General features: G+C 32.5%; 1 protein-coding gene and 1 long non-coding RNA gene across 5 annotated transcripts in view; one reads left to right on the forward strand and one right to left on the reverse strand.

Moving 5' to 3' along the window:
* The window catches only part of ZBTB41 (zinc finger and BTB domain containing 41), a 44,025-nt gene that overhangs the window by 22,604 nt on the left and 5,389 nt on the right, over positions 1–16,032 (forward strand). For both annotated transcript variants that reach the window (XM_038541984.1, XM_038541985.1), the window contains exons 8-10: positions 1,123–1,229; positions 2,687–2,792; positions 8,222–8,310. In XM_038541984.1, coding sequence (XP_038397912.1) covers positions 1,123–1,229; positions 2,687–2,792; positions 8,222–8,310 — 302 coding nt within the window. The remainder of the gene's footprint in view (positions 1–1,122; positions 1,230–2,686; positions 2,793–8,221; positions 8,311–16,032) is intronic.
* The window catches only part of LOC106559013, a 32,078-nt gene that overhangs the window by 6,886 nt on the left and 9,160 nt on the right, over positions 1–16,032 (reverse strand). Inside the window, exon 3 of one of the 3 annotated variants that reach the window (XR_005361842.1) lies at positions 4,978–5,327. The exons of the other annotated variants lie outside the window; for them this stretch is intronic. This is a non-coding gene — a long non-coding RNA (uncharacterized LOC106559013). Of the gene's footprint in view, positions 1–4,977; positions 5,328–16,032 lie in introns of those variants that run through there. 3 annotated transcript variants of the gene reach the window in all.

A 16,032-nucleotide genomic window follows, 5' to 3' on the forward strand; every position in this document is an offset into this window, starting at 1 on the left:
TTACTAAGTCACTATCATATAAATTTATTTCATTACTTTTCTTTGAATCAAAACTCATTAAAACTCTGATTTTCTAATAACCTTAGTATATTTCATTACTCTTAATTATCAAAGAATATTTTGGAATGAAATATGGCAAAATTGAAAACTCTAGGACTCTCAGTTTAGGAAAGTCTTCTGTGTATTAGTTGTAACCTGTGTAACTGTTTTTAAAGCTGAATCCCTGACCACATGTGCCATTTGTGAAAAGTTGGCTTTTTCCTGAATAAATAATGTGAGATATATGTACATTTTACATGTTTATTAATGCTCTTAGGGTTTTTAATCTTAAGGCTTAAATGTTTACACTTTCATTTTTTATTTTCCTCTTTTACCTCTTTTTAAATAGAATGTGTCCTCTTTAGATGTAATTCAGTCAGTTTATTGGTTTTAGTTATGAAATCAATATCTGTTTTGGCAACTTGAATGGGAAAACTATTCATTTCACTGGGATATATTTGATAGAGGATTATGGTGCTAAAAATAATTCAAGTTAAATGAATTTTAATAATTTAAACATGTATAACCTGTCCTTGGTGACTATAAAATGAACTACACTTTGGTTAGTATGAAGAAAAGTAGCAAAAACGTGTCAGAAAGTTGATTACTTATAAAATTTAGTAAATTTTTACTTACCAATTTATAAATGGTATCAGTTGTCCAGAAAAGGGTTAATTTTTAATTATTTGCTGTATCACAGGTTTAAGTCACTTACCTTATTTGTCTGATTCTAATTACTTCTGACTCATTCCTACTTTTGCTATCTCTGAAACTCCACCAGTCAGATATACAAAAACTTTATACATTTAGTATGTTTAGTGAAGTAGACTTAGGATCTAAGTCAGGAAGGAATGTCATGTAGACGTAGTGTATATGCAAATGTTGAGATGTCTTTTGAAAAAGTGAGTAGGAACCTTGTAGCCTGGTAGTGAAGGAGTCGGGAAAGATGAAAGTTCAAGAAGTAGAGCAAATAACGTATGAGGGTGAATGGATAAGTAAACAGCCCAGTTTCCCTTAGAGTTAATCAAGATTTTTCCTTGGTGTCACCAGTTTTTATGGTCTTCAATTGTTTTTTCTTTATAGACTTCACTTACGAGTACATCATGATGATAAAAGATACGAATGTGACGAATGTGGGAAAACATTTATTCGTCATGACCACCTTACAAAGCACAAAAAAATACATTCAGGTAAAGGAAGGTGTACTTTGTAATGATGTTTTTAAGATCTTTTAAAAAGGCACTTGCAACCACATACTGCATCGTGTTTATGTTGGCTATAATTTAAATAATTTGGCAAATGCTGGTCATAGTCACTTCATTGATAATGCTGATTCTGAAAACCTTTTTTAAAATATCTGAAAGGAACATAATTTTATGACATGTTTTTGTTCACTGTAGTTTTAATCATTTGGTTTCCTTATATGACTACAGACTATATTTTGAAGTTTGTTTTAATCAAATTCTCAAAATTTGCATTTTTGAATATAATGTGAATGTGTGCAGTAATTGATATTGGCATTCCTCTAAAGGGAAATGCCAAGATAACATTTCTCATTTTTATTGGATTTTAAAGAAATTAGCAAAACAGATGTTTGAAGAGAAATGATTATAATTGGGTATTATAGTTTATGTAATAGTGAATTTTTGAAACCCCATCTTTGGAAAAGAGTATGTTAATAATCCTGATCAATTTCGGATCTTTATACTGTATTTATAATTTTTATATTCTGGGGCTTTCTTTCATATTTTCCTCTCAGATTGATGTTCAGGAATGCTAAGAGAGCCAACTATATGAGCACAATAATGGGAAAGAGCCATCTCTATGAGCACAGTAGAACAGGTGATTATTATTATTATAAACATAATCTAAATATAAAGTATGCAATGGCTGTAATTATTTCCTTAAATGATCACGATGAGGTTGCAGTTCTTATCAACACTTTTAAGAGATGCTAACAGTCTGATGACTTTTTCACTGAAATTATGCATTTTCATTTTTAGGAGAAGAATTCTAAATTCCTAATTCTGGAGATGACATGCTTTAATTGCATACTGGATTAAGTTGAAACAGTGGTTTTTTAAAGGCCAAGCCTTTGTAACTGAATATAAGAATGGAGATGAGAAATGGGACTAATCTAGAATTTTACTTCATATTTTATTTTGGCTCATTACAAATAGATGTATGAAATCCCCACAGATGAAAAATATTTTAAAAATAAAGTACAAAGATCTGAAAATTTTCGGGACTTTTTTTATCAACAGTAAAACAGCCTATTCTTGATTCAATGTATTTTCACTTGAAGTATTTGACATCTAGACTTAATATATTCCTAAAAAAATTAGTAAGTTTTGGAGTAATTTCATTTATCTTCTCTGTAACATTGAAAGGTTAAGATTTTAAGTCTATAGCAAAAAACATATTTGTTGTTTTTCCAAGTGGGGAAAAGGGCTCACATCCATGAAAATAAGCATAGATTTATTGAAGAAAGGTATTTGAGTAGGGAATATAAAACAAATAGCTCAGAATAAAGGGTTACTTTTCTGGTATATTTCCTACCATGTTATCTTAACATTTGATAATATATTTCTGGAGGGACAAACTGAAGTGCATATCATATTATAATCAAAATATTTGGGTCTTTAAGGTGAGAAGGCCCATCAGTGTGAAGAATGTGGAAAATGTTTTGGTCGTAGGGATCATCTCACTGTTCATTACAAAAGTGTACACCTGGGAGAAAAAGTGTGGCAAAAGTAAGTGAAAAAGCAGTTTCTCATAATTACTATATTGGATAACTATAGGTTAGAGGAATTCTATAGCTTCTCTGCTGACCTAACAGAATTGAATGAAACATTTTTGTTTTGTTTTCAGTTGACTCAAGGCTGGGAGGTGGTAGACAGTGAAGTTAATTGCTAATATAAAATCTTGGCATTCTTTGGGCATTTCATTTATCTTTGGTTGCTGTGGCTCTTATCTAAAAATATAAATGTGCTGCTTATATATTATACTTAATAAGAGCAATTTTTGGGACATGTTTCTCATCAGAACTTAGATTTCTTTTTATCACACTGATCATTTAAAAATGGTATTTTATGTGAAGGAGGCATGTGCTGTCCTGAACACCAACTTTTTTTTTTTTTTAATTCCAGTATACTTAACATACAGTGTTATATTAGTTTCAGATGTACAATATAGCAATTCAGCAATTCTGTATATATTCATTGATCATCACGAAAAATGTACTCTTAAATCTCTTCACCTATTTCACCCATCCCCCTGCCCACCTCTCTTGGGTAACTATCAGTTTATTCTCCGAAGAGTCTGTTTTTTTTTTGTTTTTTGTTTTTTGTTTTTTCTTTTTAACACCAAATTTTTAATAAAATTTAGATATTTGGATTTAACTGAGATTAGTTGTTGAGTGTAAAATGTTCAGAGAATCCGTGTTCTTGCACAAGGTGTTTGGAACAAAAGCTAAGGTACCAAGAAAGGTAGGTTAATAGCACTGAGCATGATCAACAAAATATACATAGTATCTTTAAATGTGGTAAATGATAGACCTCTTTGAAGAAGAGTAGGAAGTGTTGATTTGTATCCAGTTTTTGTATTCTCATATGCTGGTTTATTGTTTCACTGATTTTGTTCAGTGATTCACTTATTGAATCAATGTATTCATTGTAGTCATTGAATTCTTCTATTCATGAGGTAATAGGAATCCTGCAAAGTGCTAGGATAGAAAGATAAACATGATCCTGTATAGAAAAAGAAATAAGGGAGCACCAGGATGGTTCTGTCAGTTAAGCATCCAACTCTTGATTTTGGCTCAGATCATGATCTCGGAATTGTGAGATCCAGCCCTGCGTCAGCTTGTCCCTCTCCCTCTGTTCTTCCCCTTGATCATGTGCACTATCTCTCAAATAAATAAATACTTAAAATCTTAAAAAAAAAAAAAGGAAATAAGAATTTAAACATATTGTAGGAATGGCTGGAAAATAGACTGAACTGCAGACTCACTTGCTCCTGAGATTCTGTAACTTTTCTCAACCCCTTTATACCTTGAAAATCATTCACTATCTCAGGAACTCTTGTTATATAAATTATAATATAAAACTATATTATTGTTTAAATAAATTATATAAATTGTAATAGAAATTCAATTGAGAAAAAAATGTATTAATTCACTTAAAAATAGTAATATACTCATGCTCACGTAAAAAGCAATTTGTGAAAAAGAGCTATTTTACAAAACAAATTAAAAAATATTAAAAGAGTGGCATGTTTTACATTTTTGTAAATCTCTAATGGCTTAATAGACAGTTGGATTATCATATCTGCTGCCATGTGTTATTTTGTTTGAAGTAAATGAAGAAAATCTAGCCTCTCTGTATACATAGTTGGTAAAAGGAGGAGTATTATGATAGCAGTCTTAGGTAATTGTGGATATTAGTCTTTGCTACTACACCAAAACAGTTTAATTACTAGTTTCTTAAAGGTAGTTGAAAGGTGCAATCTGAAACAAGATTAATGAAGTTTTCATACTCTGTTGTAGTATATTGGTCTTGTACTTGAATGGATTTTTTTTACCTACACATATTATAAAATGATGTATTGTCATTTGGAAAATATGGGTTCACTAAGTTATGCCAATTTTCTAAATGCTAGCACATTTCATAGTGCAGGATCAACAAATCACATTTGTTAATATTGCCTCTAGTTTCTCAGAAAGGAGTGTTGGAAAGCTGTCAAGATCACAAGGGTCAGATGCAAGTTTTCCCAAAAAAAGTTTTTTAAAGATTTAATTAGAAAGAGACAGAAAGAATGAGCAGTGGGGAGGGGCAGAGGGGGAGAGAGAGAGAAGTAAACTCCCTGCTGAACAGGAAGCTTAATGCAGGGCTCGATCCCAGGACCTGGAGATCATGACCTGAGCCAAAGGCAGATGCTTTACTGACTGAGCCAATCAGGTGCCCCAGCCTATTCTCCAAAATTTTTATACTAGCTTGAAAGCTCAAACTCATCGTTGTTGGAAGTATTGTCATTTTTTCCCCTTGAAGTAACAGGTTTACTTCCTTTAATTTTTGTGAAAATATCTGCCAAATACTCAAGTCTCTAGTTGTGACTTGTCTTTCATTCTTTCAAGTAAAATGATATTTCATGGAGAAAATGGCTACTTCAGCTCACAAATCAGACTCATGAGTGCTTTTCTTTGAGATAACTGTTGTACTTTGGTATGCAGTAGAAGTGCTTCTTGTGTAGTTCCACTTCATCACAGCGAACATTAAAAAGGCCACATTCTGAAAGGTTGGAATTTAGTAAAATTAGTAATTTAACTCCTTTATCATTTTTTTTTCTTTCTGTTAATACATGGTGGTGAAGAGTACAATGACCATTGGTACATTTTAGTATCACTACCTTGTTTGGAGTTGAGGTGCCAGCACTTTTACCTACCATGCCTTGTATATGTCATTAGTGTAAATGTCAATGCAATGAAAAAGGCAAATAATGTTATGGTATTATTTTGAAAATAACTTTGGTCTTGTAAACCTTATGAAAGAACTTTGGGATTCCCTCACTGCCACCAGAGCCTATGGGCCTATCTATTGTACTGAATAATTATGGAACCAGAACCTGTAGGTTCCACTTTCTACAAGGGTTGGCTAATGGTGGATCTAGAATATGAAGCCTTGTATATCATTTTATGGAACCAGTACTTAGTCCTATGTGATAAAAAGCCATTGAAGTTTTTAAACAAGAGAGTGACACAGTTGGATTTCTTTTGCGGTAGGTCACTCTTACGGATGTATGGAGGCTGGATTTGTGGTGGATAAACTGAGGCAAGTAAATCAACCAGTTGGAAGGCTGTTAGAATTTAGGAAAAAGATGGTGAGGGCCTAACTAGGGAGTAGCATTAGTAATAAATAGCAGAAGATACTTATTTGAAAAATACTTAAGTCTTTTGAAAGAATGGGAATAGTTATGTATGGATAATTCATATTTTAAAGGAATTCCTCTTTTCAGGTGGGTGGTTGATAAACCAGCCACTGAGAGAATACAGAAGATGGACTAAGTTTACGGAGGAAGATGAGTTGTTTGGTGTATATTGACTTTGAGATGCTTAATAGAAACTCAAACAGGAAATGTGATAGGTAAATCTAAGTCTAACTCTCAGGAGTGAAGTCTGACCTATGGATAAAGATTTATATGTGAACACATAAAAGTAGATTATCCAGGGAAAGAATGTGGAATGATGAAGGTTAGCACCCCCTCCGCCTACCCATTATTTTCTAATGTTTCTTCTTCCCTTTTGAACACTTTTAAATGGTGACTCTATTTCAGTATCCACTTCTCCACTTTCCATTCACTGTAACAAGCTGTTGTGTATGACTTCTGATTTTACTGTACCTCTTAAATCGCTGTCAGTATAAGTTCCTTTTTGCCACCTGCAATTGACATCTTTAAGTCCTTTACACATTGGGCATCTCAGCTTCATTTGGAACTGTTTATCATTCCTATCCTGAAGCTCTATACTCTAGCATCCCTGTGAGAAGGGAGAGCTGATCCATCTAGATCTTTGTAGATTTTATCTTTATCCTATGTTCACTGTGGGGCAATTAAATGAGCATATCTGTGTTCAAAACTTCACTCCATTCATAGTGTAGACCCAGATTTCTTAGCCACACCACTAAGACAGTTTGGGCCAAATAATTCTTAGTTGGAAAGGTGTCCTGTAAAGTGTAGGATGTTTATCAGTATTCCTGGCTTCTGTCCACCAGATGGCAGTAGCACCTACCCCGGGTTGTGAAAACCAAAAATGTCTTTAAGCATTGCTAACTGCCCCATGGAAGTCAAAATTGCCCCTAGTTGAGTACCCCTGCATCTATTTCTGTGCCTGCCCATGGTGACTCTGTATCTCTTTTTGAATTTACTATTGATATGAATGGAACAAGACAAACCAAGCATACTGGTTACAAATCTTTTGCTAGGTTTATCAGTGACACTCCCAAGTCACTAAATCTAGATTATATTTTTAAATGTCTGTTTTATCAAGTAGAAGTAAGTTTCTGGAAGACAGGACCTTGCATAGAGTTTTTGTAGCCACTTTATAAATGTTGAGTTGAATGAATTGAAAAGTATGAATGCCATTTGAAACCTTAGGCATACTATTGCTATTGAATATTGGTAACAATCTGCTAACCATTCCAGTAAGACTCAATAGATATGTTAAGAGCAAAGTGTCTTACAGAATATTACAGCTGCATATATTTGAGTTAATTATTTTCCCATATACTCATCAGATATGAATTAGTTCCAAGGTGAGATGATGGGCTTTCCTAATAACCACAACTTAAATGCTAATCATTTTACAAATATCTTACTCCTCATAATGAAATTGCGATCTAGGATTTTTAATTCACAAACACAAATTCTTAGGTACTACATTTCACTGCCTGATAAGGCAGCTTTGAGTAATTTACAGCTTTTTATGTCTATTCATCTGTAATAAAAATAAAGGACTGGTATCTCATTCTTTTAAAATTTAGGTATAAAATTTAAGTTTGTAATATTTATTATTTGTGTTATTAAGTGAACCAGTTAGAGCAGTGTTACTTTTTTGATGAAGGCACATTTTGAGACTGCTGCAGTTTCTCTTCATTCAGCTCCAACATCTATTTTTTGAATTTAATTAAGGTATACTGTATGTCCATAAAAATTCATTCTTTGTAGTGTATTGTTCCACAAGTTTTTTCAGTTGCATGCAGTCATGTAATCATTACCACAGTCGAAATACAGTGTAGTTCCATCACCCCTAAATTTCTACCAGACCTTTTTGTTCAACTCCTTTTTTCTTTCTTCAACCCATCATTGATCTGTTTCTGTCCCTATAATTTTTCCTTTGATGTTTTTAATAGCAAGTAATAATAATACAGAAGGTCAATGATTTAAATTTTAAAACTAAGTTGTTTAAAGTTAGAAGTCTAAGGACCTCTTTTTATAGATTTGTTTGTTGAATGTAACTGGTGGAGGAAGAATCAGAGATAAAGTTGGTACTTTAAAAGTATTTCCACATTCCTTTGGAATTCTGTGCTTTATTACTGTGAGAACTATAAGTAACTTTAGTAAATAATCTTATAACCTTTTTTCATGATGTTAAATTTATATTGAAAACAACCTTTTTTATGTTTCTTAGATACAAAGCAACCTTTCATCAATGTGATGTTTGTAAGAAAATTTTTAAAGGCAAATCAAGTCTAGAAATGCATTTTCGGACTCATTCAGGTAAAAGTTAGTGGGTACTTTAATATCTTTATGTAATTGGGAGTAAAATATGGACATTTAAACCTTGTTCTTCTTGGTTAAATTGTTCTTGGTTAAATTTTCCCTTTACGATTTTTACTTATTATGTTAAAATTGGCATCATAAATGAGCAATATTCTGCCCATCAATTCTCTACAAGCTTCAATAGTTTTGAATATTGTGGAATTTGGGCAGATTTTTCTCCTTGGGAATTTACTCAACTTTTAGCTCTAATTTTCCCCTTTTCTGGATGTTTATGTTTGCTCTTTCTGTGTGTAATTCTCTACAGACATTCCTTTTTTTCTTTTTTCTGTTTTAAAATACCCAGATATGATTTGATCGTCTTGCTTATTACCAAGTTACCCTGTAAACTACCCTTTTCACATAGTGGGTTGTGACTTAGGAGAATTCCGATTGCTCCATGTTTTCACCAACACTTGATACTGTCTTTGTTTTAAGCCATTCTGATGGGTATGTAGCACTGTCTCCGAGTGGCTTTAATGTGCATCTCTCTGAAGGTAATGATACTGACACCTTCCCATGCACTCATTTGAATATCCTCTTTCTTGGAACACCTGATTCATTCTTCTGCTGCTTTTCTTAAACTGGATTGTCTGTCTTTTTCTAATTGATTTATAGGAGTTCTTTCTGTATTCTGGATATGAGTCCATTGCTGGATATCTAAATTGCAAATTTATTCTACTCTGTGGCTTTCTTCTTCACTGTAGTAATGATATCTCTCAGTGACTGAAGTTCTTGAATTTTATAGAAGGCATGTGTCAGGGTTTTTCTTTTTCCAGTTAGGTTCTTACTGTATCCTTTTGAAGAAATTTTTGCTTATTTCAAGGCTGTTAATATTTTTTTCTCTTACCTTTTAGATGTTTTAATTTAGATACTTAGATTATGAACCTTCTCTAAGTTACTTTTGTGTTCATTATTAGGCAAAGGTCAGAGTTCCCTTTTTACTTTTCTCTTTTTACATGTAGCTATCTAATTACCCTAGAACCATTTATTAGAAAGACCATCCTTTTTTTACAGCATTTTATTGGTGTATGTGTTTTAAATTAAGAGATCATATATATTGGTTTGTTGCTGGGCTCTGTTCAGTTCTTTCGTACTATATCCTTGTACCATTGCTATACATTTAAATTACTGTGACTTTTGACATCTAGTACTGTAGGTTATCCAGCTTTGTTCTTTTTTGATGTCTTTATTCTTGTTTATGTTTTTATATAAATTTGAAACATTAATTTCCAAACATAAACACCTGCTAGGAATGTTATTAGAATATCATTGAGTATATAACCAATTTTTCCCTAATTGATTATCTTTATAATATTGAATGAATCATCCAATCCATGGACAATCCCTACATTAACTTAAGTCCTTTTAATTGTTTCTCAAAGGTGTTACACTTTTGCGGGGTACCTGACTGGCTCATTCGGTGAGGCATGTGACTCTTGCATGAAGCCTACTTTTAAAAAAAAGTTATAGTTTTTTAGTGTAGATATCTTACACATTTTTATTACATTTATATCTAGATGTCTGATTTTTTTGTACAAAATTTTATAAACTGTATTTTTATTTGTATTTGTTTCTGATGTATAGAAATGCAGTTGAGTTCCCATGTTGACTTTATATCCAATGACTTTGCTAAGTTCTCATATTTTTATAGTTTAGCTCTTTTTGGATTTTCCAAGTATACAAACTGGCCATCTGTGAATAGTGACAATTTAATTTCTTCCTTTTTAAGTCCTTTTATTTCCCTGTTGGCCTTATTGCTTTGGTTGACATCACCAATAGTATATGAATAGAAATACTGATAGTGGCCATTTGTCTTATTCTCAATCTCCAGGGAAAAGCTTTCAGTATTTTATTATCAAGTATGATGTTTCTATATATTTTATAGGTTACTGTTTCTCAGTCAGATAAATTACCATCCATTCCTAATTTATTAAGAGTGTCATGAATAGATATTGAATTTAATCAAAATTTTTTCTGCATTTATTGAGGTGATCATATCTTTATCCTTTATTAATGAGATAAATTACATTAACTAATTTTTTAATATTAGATCTTTCATTCCTGAAATAAACACAAATTGATCATGTATTATCCAATTACTATATAGTTTAATTTGCTTATAATTTGTGTCTTTTTTTTTCTTTTTTTGGTCTGTGTTGATTTAGATGTATTCCCTTTTTTTTTTTTTTTTTTTTTTCCCCCTTGTAGTGTTCCTGACAGGTTTTTATTAAGACTGTGCTGGCCTCAAAAAATGATTTGGGAAATGACACATCATTTTTAAATGAAATGGAGGAGTTTATGTAAAGTTGGCATTATTTCCTTATTCATACTTGGAGGAATTCACTGATAAATCCCTCTGAATCTATTTTCTTTGGAGAATGACTTCAATGAAAGATTCTTTAATAGTTACAGAGCTGTCAAACCTTTTTTTCTTATTTTTAAATAACTCTAAAATATGAAGTCTATCAGCAGAATTCAAGGTATCATATATATATTTTAGTGACTATAGAATTTTTTTTTTATTTTTCCCTTGTTTATACATGTTTTTTATTTCACTTCTTTTTATCAAAAAATTTTTTGGCATTAATTTCTGTTTTTCCCTAGCTTTTCTACATCAATCCCTAACTTGTTAAATTTTAGCATTTCTTTTTTTTTCTTATTTTTTCTTGTATGTATTTTAAAGTTCTATGTTGCCCCCTAAACACTATTTTAATTAGATTCCACACTTTACTTTCTGGTTCATGTTTTTATTCCAATTCATTTACAATATTTTCTAATGTATATTCTTTATTCTCTGATTTATAGCTTATTTTTTAATTGCATTGCTCAATTCCTAAATATTAGTGTTTTCTAAGTATTTTTACATCGCTGATGTTGTGATATATGTTTTCTGTCTTTTTGCTTCTAATCTTTCTGTGGATCTGTATTTAAGATGGGTGTTTAGAACATCATTTTATTATCTCTTATGACAATCGCTTTTAATTAGGATGAGTTTAGTCATTAAAATTTTACATAATACTTATTTGGGTTTAAACCTGTCATGCTATTTGTCCCATCTGTTCCTTGATACTTTCTTTCCCTTGTCTTCACTTCCTTGTAATCATGGAGAATTTTTATTATACATTTTCCCCTCAGTTAGCTTGTTAATTGTATGTTCTTGCATTGTTCTTTAGTAGTCACCCTAAAGATTGCTGTGTATATTATATTCATAAATTATTAGAGTCTAAAGTTAATTCTTTATCAATTTCTAGACAATTCAAAGATTGTAAAACACCTTTATCTCACTTTTATGCATGTTATGTATTTTAATTCTACATATACTTTAAACCACATAAGACATTATATTTTGGTTCGGTTTAAATAATCCATATTATTTATTTTAAACCATGTATTTGTCCTTTACTGTTTGCTGCTTTCTGCACTTGCATTCTTCCACCTAGTATTTTTTCTTTCTTCATGAAGAACTCCTTTGGTGTGGATATCTGCAGGATAAGTAACCAGTTCTCTTAGGTTTTGATTATCTAAAATGTTTTTATTTTTCTTCATGGAGAATACTTTTTCTCACTATAGAATTTACTTTAGTAGTTAATTTTCTTTGAACATTCTAAGTATGTCATTTTTTCCTCTTTGAACTTTTGTTTTTGTTAAAAAGTATACTGTTATTGTTGCTCATTTAAAGGAAATGTCTCTTTAATTGTTTAATTGGCTGCTCTTTAAGATTTTTCTGTCTTTAATTTTTAGTAGTTTTATTTTGGTGTGTCCAGATGTGCTTTTTGCTATTTTTTTAAAAATTTTGTTTTGTTTTGGGTGTATATGTGTGTGTGTGTTTTTTAATGAGGTTTGTAGAACTTGTTGCATTTGTGACTTAAGATGTCTTTCTTTTGTTTAAGAAGATTCTTAGCTGGTTTTTCTTTCAAATACTGCTTTTGCTCTATGCTCTCTCCTTTTTCTGGTACTCCAATTTATGTATGTAAGATATCTTATTTTGTCTTTTATATATCTCATGCTCTTTCTGTATTTCTTTTTTTAATTTCATTTTTTAGAGGGAGAAAAAGCATGACACAGGTAGGAGGGGCAGAGGGAGATGGAGAGAGAAAATCTTAGGCAGGCTCCACACCCAGCCCAGAGCCCCATGCAAGGCTTGTTTTCATGATCCTGAGATCATGACCTGAGCTGAAATCAAGTTAGACACTTAACCAGCTGAGCCACCCAGGCACCCCTCTTTCTGTATTTTCAATCCTCTTTTTCTGGGTGCTTCCATATGGATAACTGCTATTGATCCGTTTACCATTGTACTAAGTATTTCTTTTGTGGTGTCAAATTTGCTATTAAATCCATCTACTGAATTACTCAATTTTATTTATCTGTTCCAGAATTTCCTTTTTCCCATAGATTCCAATTCTGTGGTGAAATTTTCTTTCTCTATGTTTTCTTGAACATATTAATCCTATTCATTTTAATATTCTAGTCTACATAATTTTTCTTCACCTTTAGGTGTATCTTTTATCTTTTTGTTACCCCTTCTTTTGGCACTTGGTCATTTGGTTCTGTTTCTTGATATGCTTGACAGTTGTGAATTGAACTTCAGATTTTGTGAATGAAAAATTGTAGAGGCTTTTCAAGTTGTATTCTTTCCCAGATATATTCAATTTTCTTGTCGCAGGTGCACAGACTGAGATGGCATTGATCTCTTTTGGTCTATTTCTACTCTACCTTTCTTCTGGTTCATCATGATTCTGGGGTCTCAACTGAAGTATGATGTTTGTACCAGAGTCTCCCCATTTTGGTGAAACTTAAACTCTAATCTTTGTCTCCCCAGTGCCCTTGGGATTGCTGCCATATATCTGTTTAACTGTTCAGTTTCCTAGCTTCTGGTTTCTAGCTATCTTATCCAGCAAATGTTCATCTTGGGTGTTGGCATATATAGGTATTTTTGTTCATTTCTCCGTTGTTCTTTCCTTTCCAGGCTCTTGACCCCTTAAACCCTTGTTAGTTCCAAACTCCAGCTTTTATCTTCCCATTCTAGTGGAATGTCATGAGGTCCTCAGCTGCCACTTGGACTCTGTTTCCCCATATATTCAATCTGAAAGTACATTGAGGAGAGAAAACACCTTTCTATCTACCTGTGTCTCCAGAATCTTGGCCTCTTACATCCTGACTGCCTTTTTGGTACTTCAATGCCTCAAAGGATTAGATTTTTTTTTTTTTTTTTTTGAGTTTTTAAAGATCTTGTTTCTTCTCCCCTTCACTGGCAAGAGACATAGTGGGACATAAACTACTCCCATCAAGTCTGAATTCTCAATTTATATTCCAATATACTAATTTTTAATATCTAAACACAACTGATCCACTGGAAGACATTTTTTAATTCTAAAGGTTTTGTTTTTATTTATTTAGAGAGCATTCATGAGGGGAGGAGTAAAGGGAGAGGGGAGGAAAGCATCTCTAGCAGACTCTGTGCTGAGCACAGAGCCTAATGCAGGGCTTGATCTCATGATTCTGAGATGATGACTGAAGCCGAAATCAAGAATTGGACACTTAACTGACTGAGCCACTCACGTGTCCCAACAGTTTTTAATTCTAAAAACTCATAAGCTACTCTGATTTTAGCTGACAAATAGGTTATATTTCTTCGAGCATTGTTTTCTCTACTTCTACTCTTAAAAAATAGACTTTCTATATATATATATCTTGCAAGAAACCTTTCCTTTGTCTCCTTAGGCCTCTGATATTTGATCTTGAGATGCATCCAACTTGGATTAATTATTGTCAAATCGATAATTTTGCTACAGAAAGACTTGCTGTAGAAAGTATATTTCTTTAATATGTATTCCTCATTTCATTAAGTTCATAGTATTGAACCTTTTCACTGTGTATCTTTAAGCACTCTGGATTTGCTTTCTAAATATAATATCAATATTTCTTTGCGGATCTTGCTCTTTTTACAAACTTAAATTCATTTTTTTCTGTTGGAAAATATTTGTTTAAAATGATCATAGAAATTTCTTAAAGAAATATGCCTACTTGGGTCTCAGTTTCTTAAAAATATTTGTGGGACACTGAAACTGATTGACTATGACTTTAAGTCATTATAAAAGCTTTTTTATGAATGTGCTTAAGAAATTATCATGGTTAGTACTGTGCCAAAGGAGAACGCTTAAAACCAGTATTTTTATCTTTAAAAATAAATTCTGTGCTTGTTGGTGGTGTTAGTAATGCTCTGCTAGGGTTTTTATTTTAAAAAAAAATCTTTAAAAGCTTCAGGTGTGACTGGTTTGATGCCAGGAATTACAGAAAGAATTTTATAGTTCTTGCATTTTGGAAGTGTAATTTTGTTTTTCAGAATGTTCTTTTATGACCTTTTTCATATTGTCCCTGATTCTAGGTATTTCAGGCGAAATCAAATTGTGGATACAGTGTGTTCTATACATGGTTGCAAATACTATCTTTTCAGGAATTTTAACTCTTAATATAATGTATTACTTCATGTCTTACTTCCTCTTTAGTGATATCAGTAATGATACAAGTCCAGAAACAAGTAGAAGTCTAATAGTACAGAAACCAGCAGTCCTGTCTGTATAAATTTTGTGTTATTGGGATTTGAAAGTTCCAGTGGTCTACAAAATAACAAACAATAATACTTAACAAATAATTAATTGTTTGATATTGGTGGCTCAACTTGAAGATGCAATTCTCTTAATTTTCTAGATTTGGCATTGTCGTAAATGGAGAGATGAAGAAAACAGTGCTACCAACAAACCCATGTAACAATTACTATAAAACCTTTTCATTTAGCTTTAAAAATAAGTGCCTCTGTGTCTGTTATACAGTTGTTTGTGTGGGCTTATTTGTTCTGTATTGCTGCCGTAACGGATCACCACAGCCTCTTAAACAGTATAATTGTGTATGATTTACAACTCTGTTAATGAGAAGTCTAAAATCTAGATGTTGGTATGGCTGCATTTCTTTCTGGCAGCTCTAGAGAAGAATCTGTTTCTTTCTCAATTGTCCTTTTGGTAGAACTCATTCTTTGAGCTGTAGGACCAAGACGCAAAATCTAGTTTAATTACTTCTTACAAGCTGAGTGTCTTTCTTTCACAACTTCTGGAGGCCACCACATTTCTTGGATCTTGGGTCCTGGCCCTTTTTTCCATTTTCAAAGCCAGCAATGCAGGGGTTGAGTTCTCATTGCATCTCTCTGAACTGTTCTTCTTCAGTAACCGGCCACTTTTGAAGACTCATGTGTTTAAATTGCGCCTACCTGGATAATCCAGTTAATCTCCCCATTTCAATTGTTAATCAGATCTGCACAGCCCCTGTTGCCATGGAAAATAAAGTATTTATAGCTTCCTAGAACGTGTACATTTTTGGGAAGCCATTATTCTGACTACTACTTTGGGTAACCTATGAATTTATAATGTTTAATGTTAAAAACAAAACTACAGTGTGAAAACCTGACTCACAAAGAAGTGAAAACTAGTCCAACTTCCTTGTTGTTTACCCTGATCAATTCTCCTTATGATGACCTCAGGCTAGACAGAAGTATCACTATTTCTTTTCTTTTTTTTCTTTTTTTTAAGATTTTTATTTATTTATTCATGAGAGACAGACACAGAGAGAGGCAGAGACATAGACAGAGAGAGAGGCAGGCACCATGCAGGGCGCTTGGTGTGGGACTCG

This window comes from Canis lupus, chromosome 7 (genome assembly GCF_011100685.1).
Source record: "Canis lupus familiaris isolate Mischka breed German Shepherd chromosome 7, alternate assembly UU_Cfam_GSD_1.0, whole genome shotgun sequence".
In the NCBI taxonomy this organism is placed as follows: domain Eukaryota; kingdom Metazoa; phylum Chordata; class Mammalia; order Carnivora; family Canidae; genus Canis; species Canis lupus.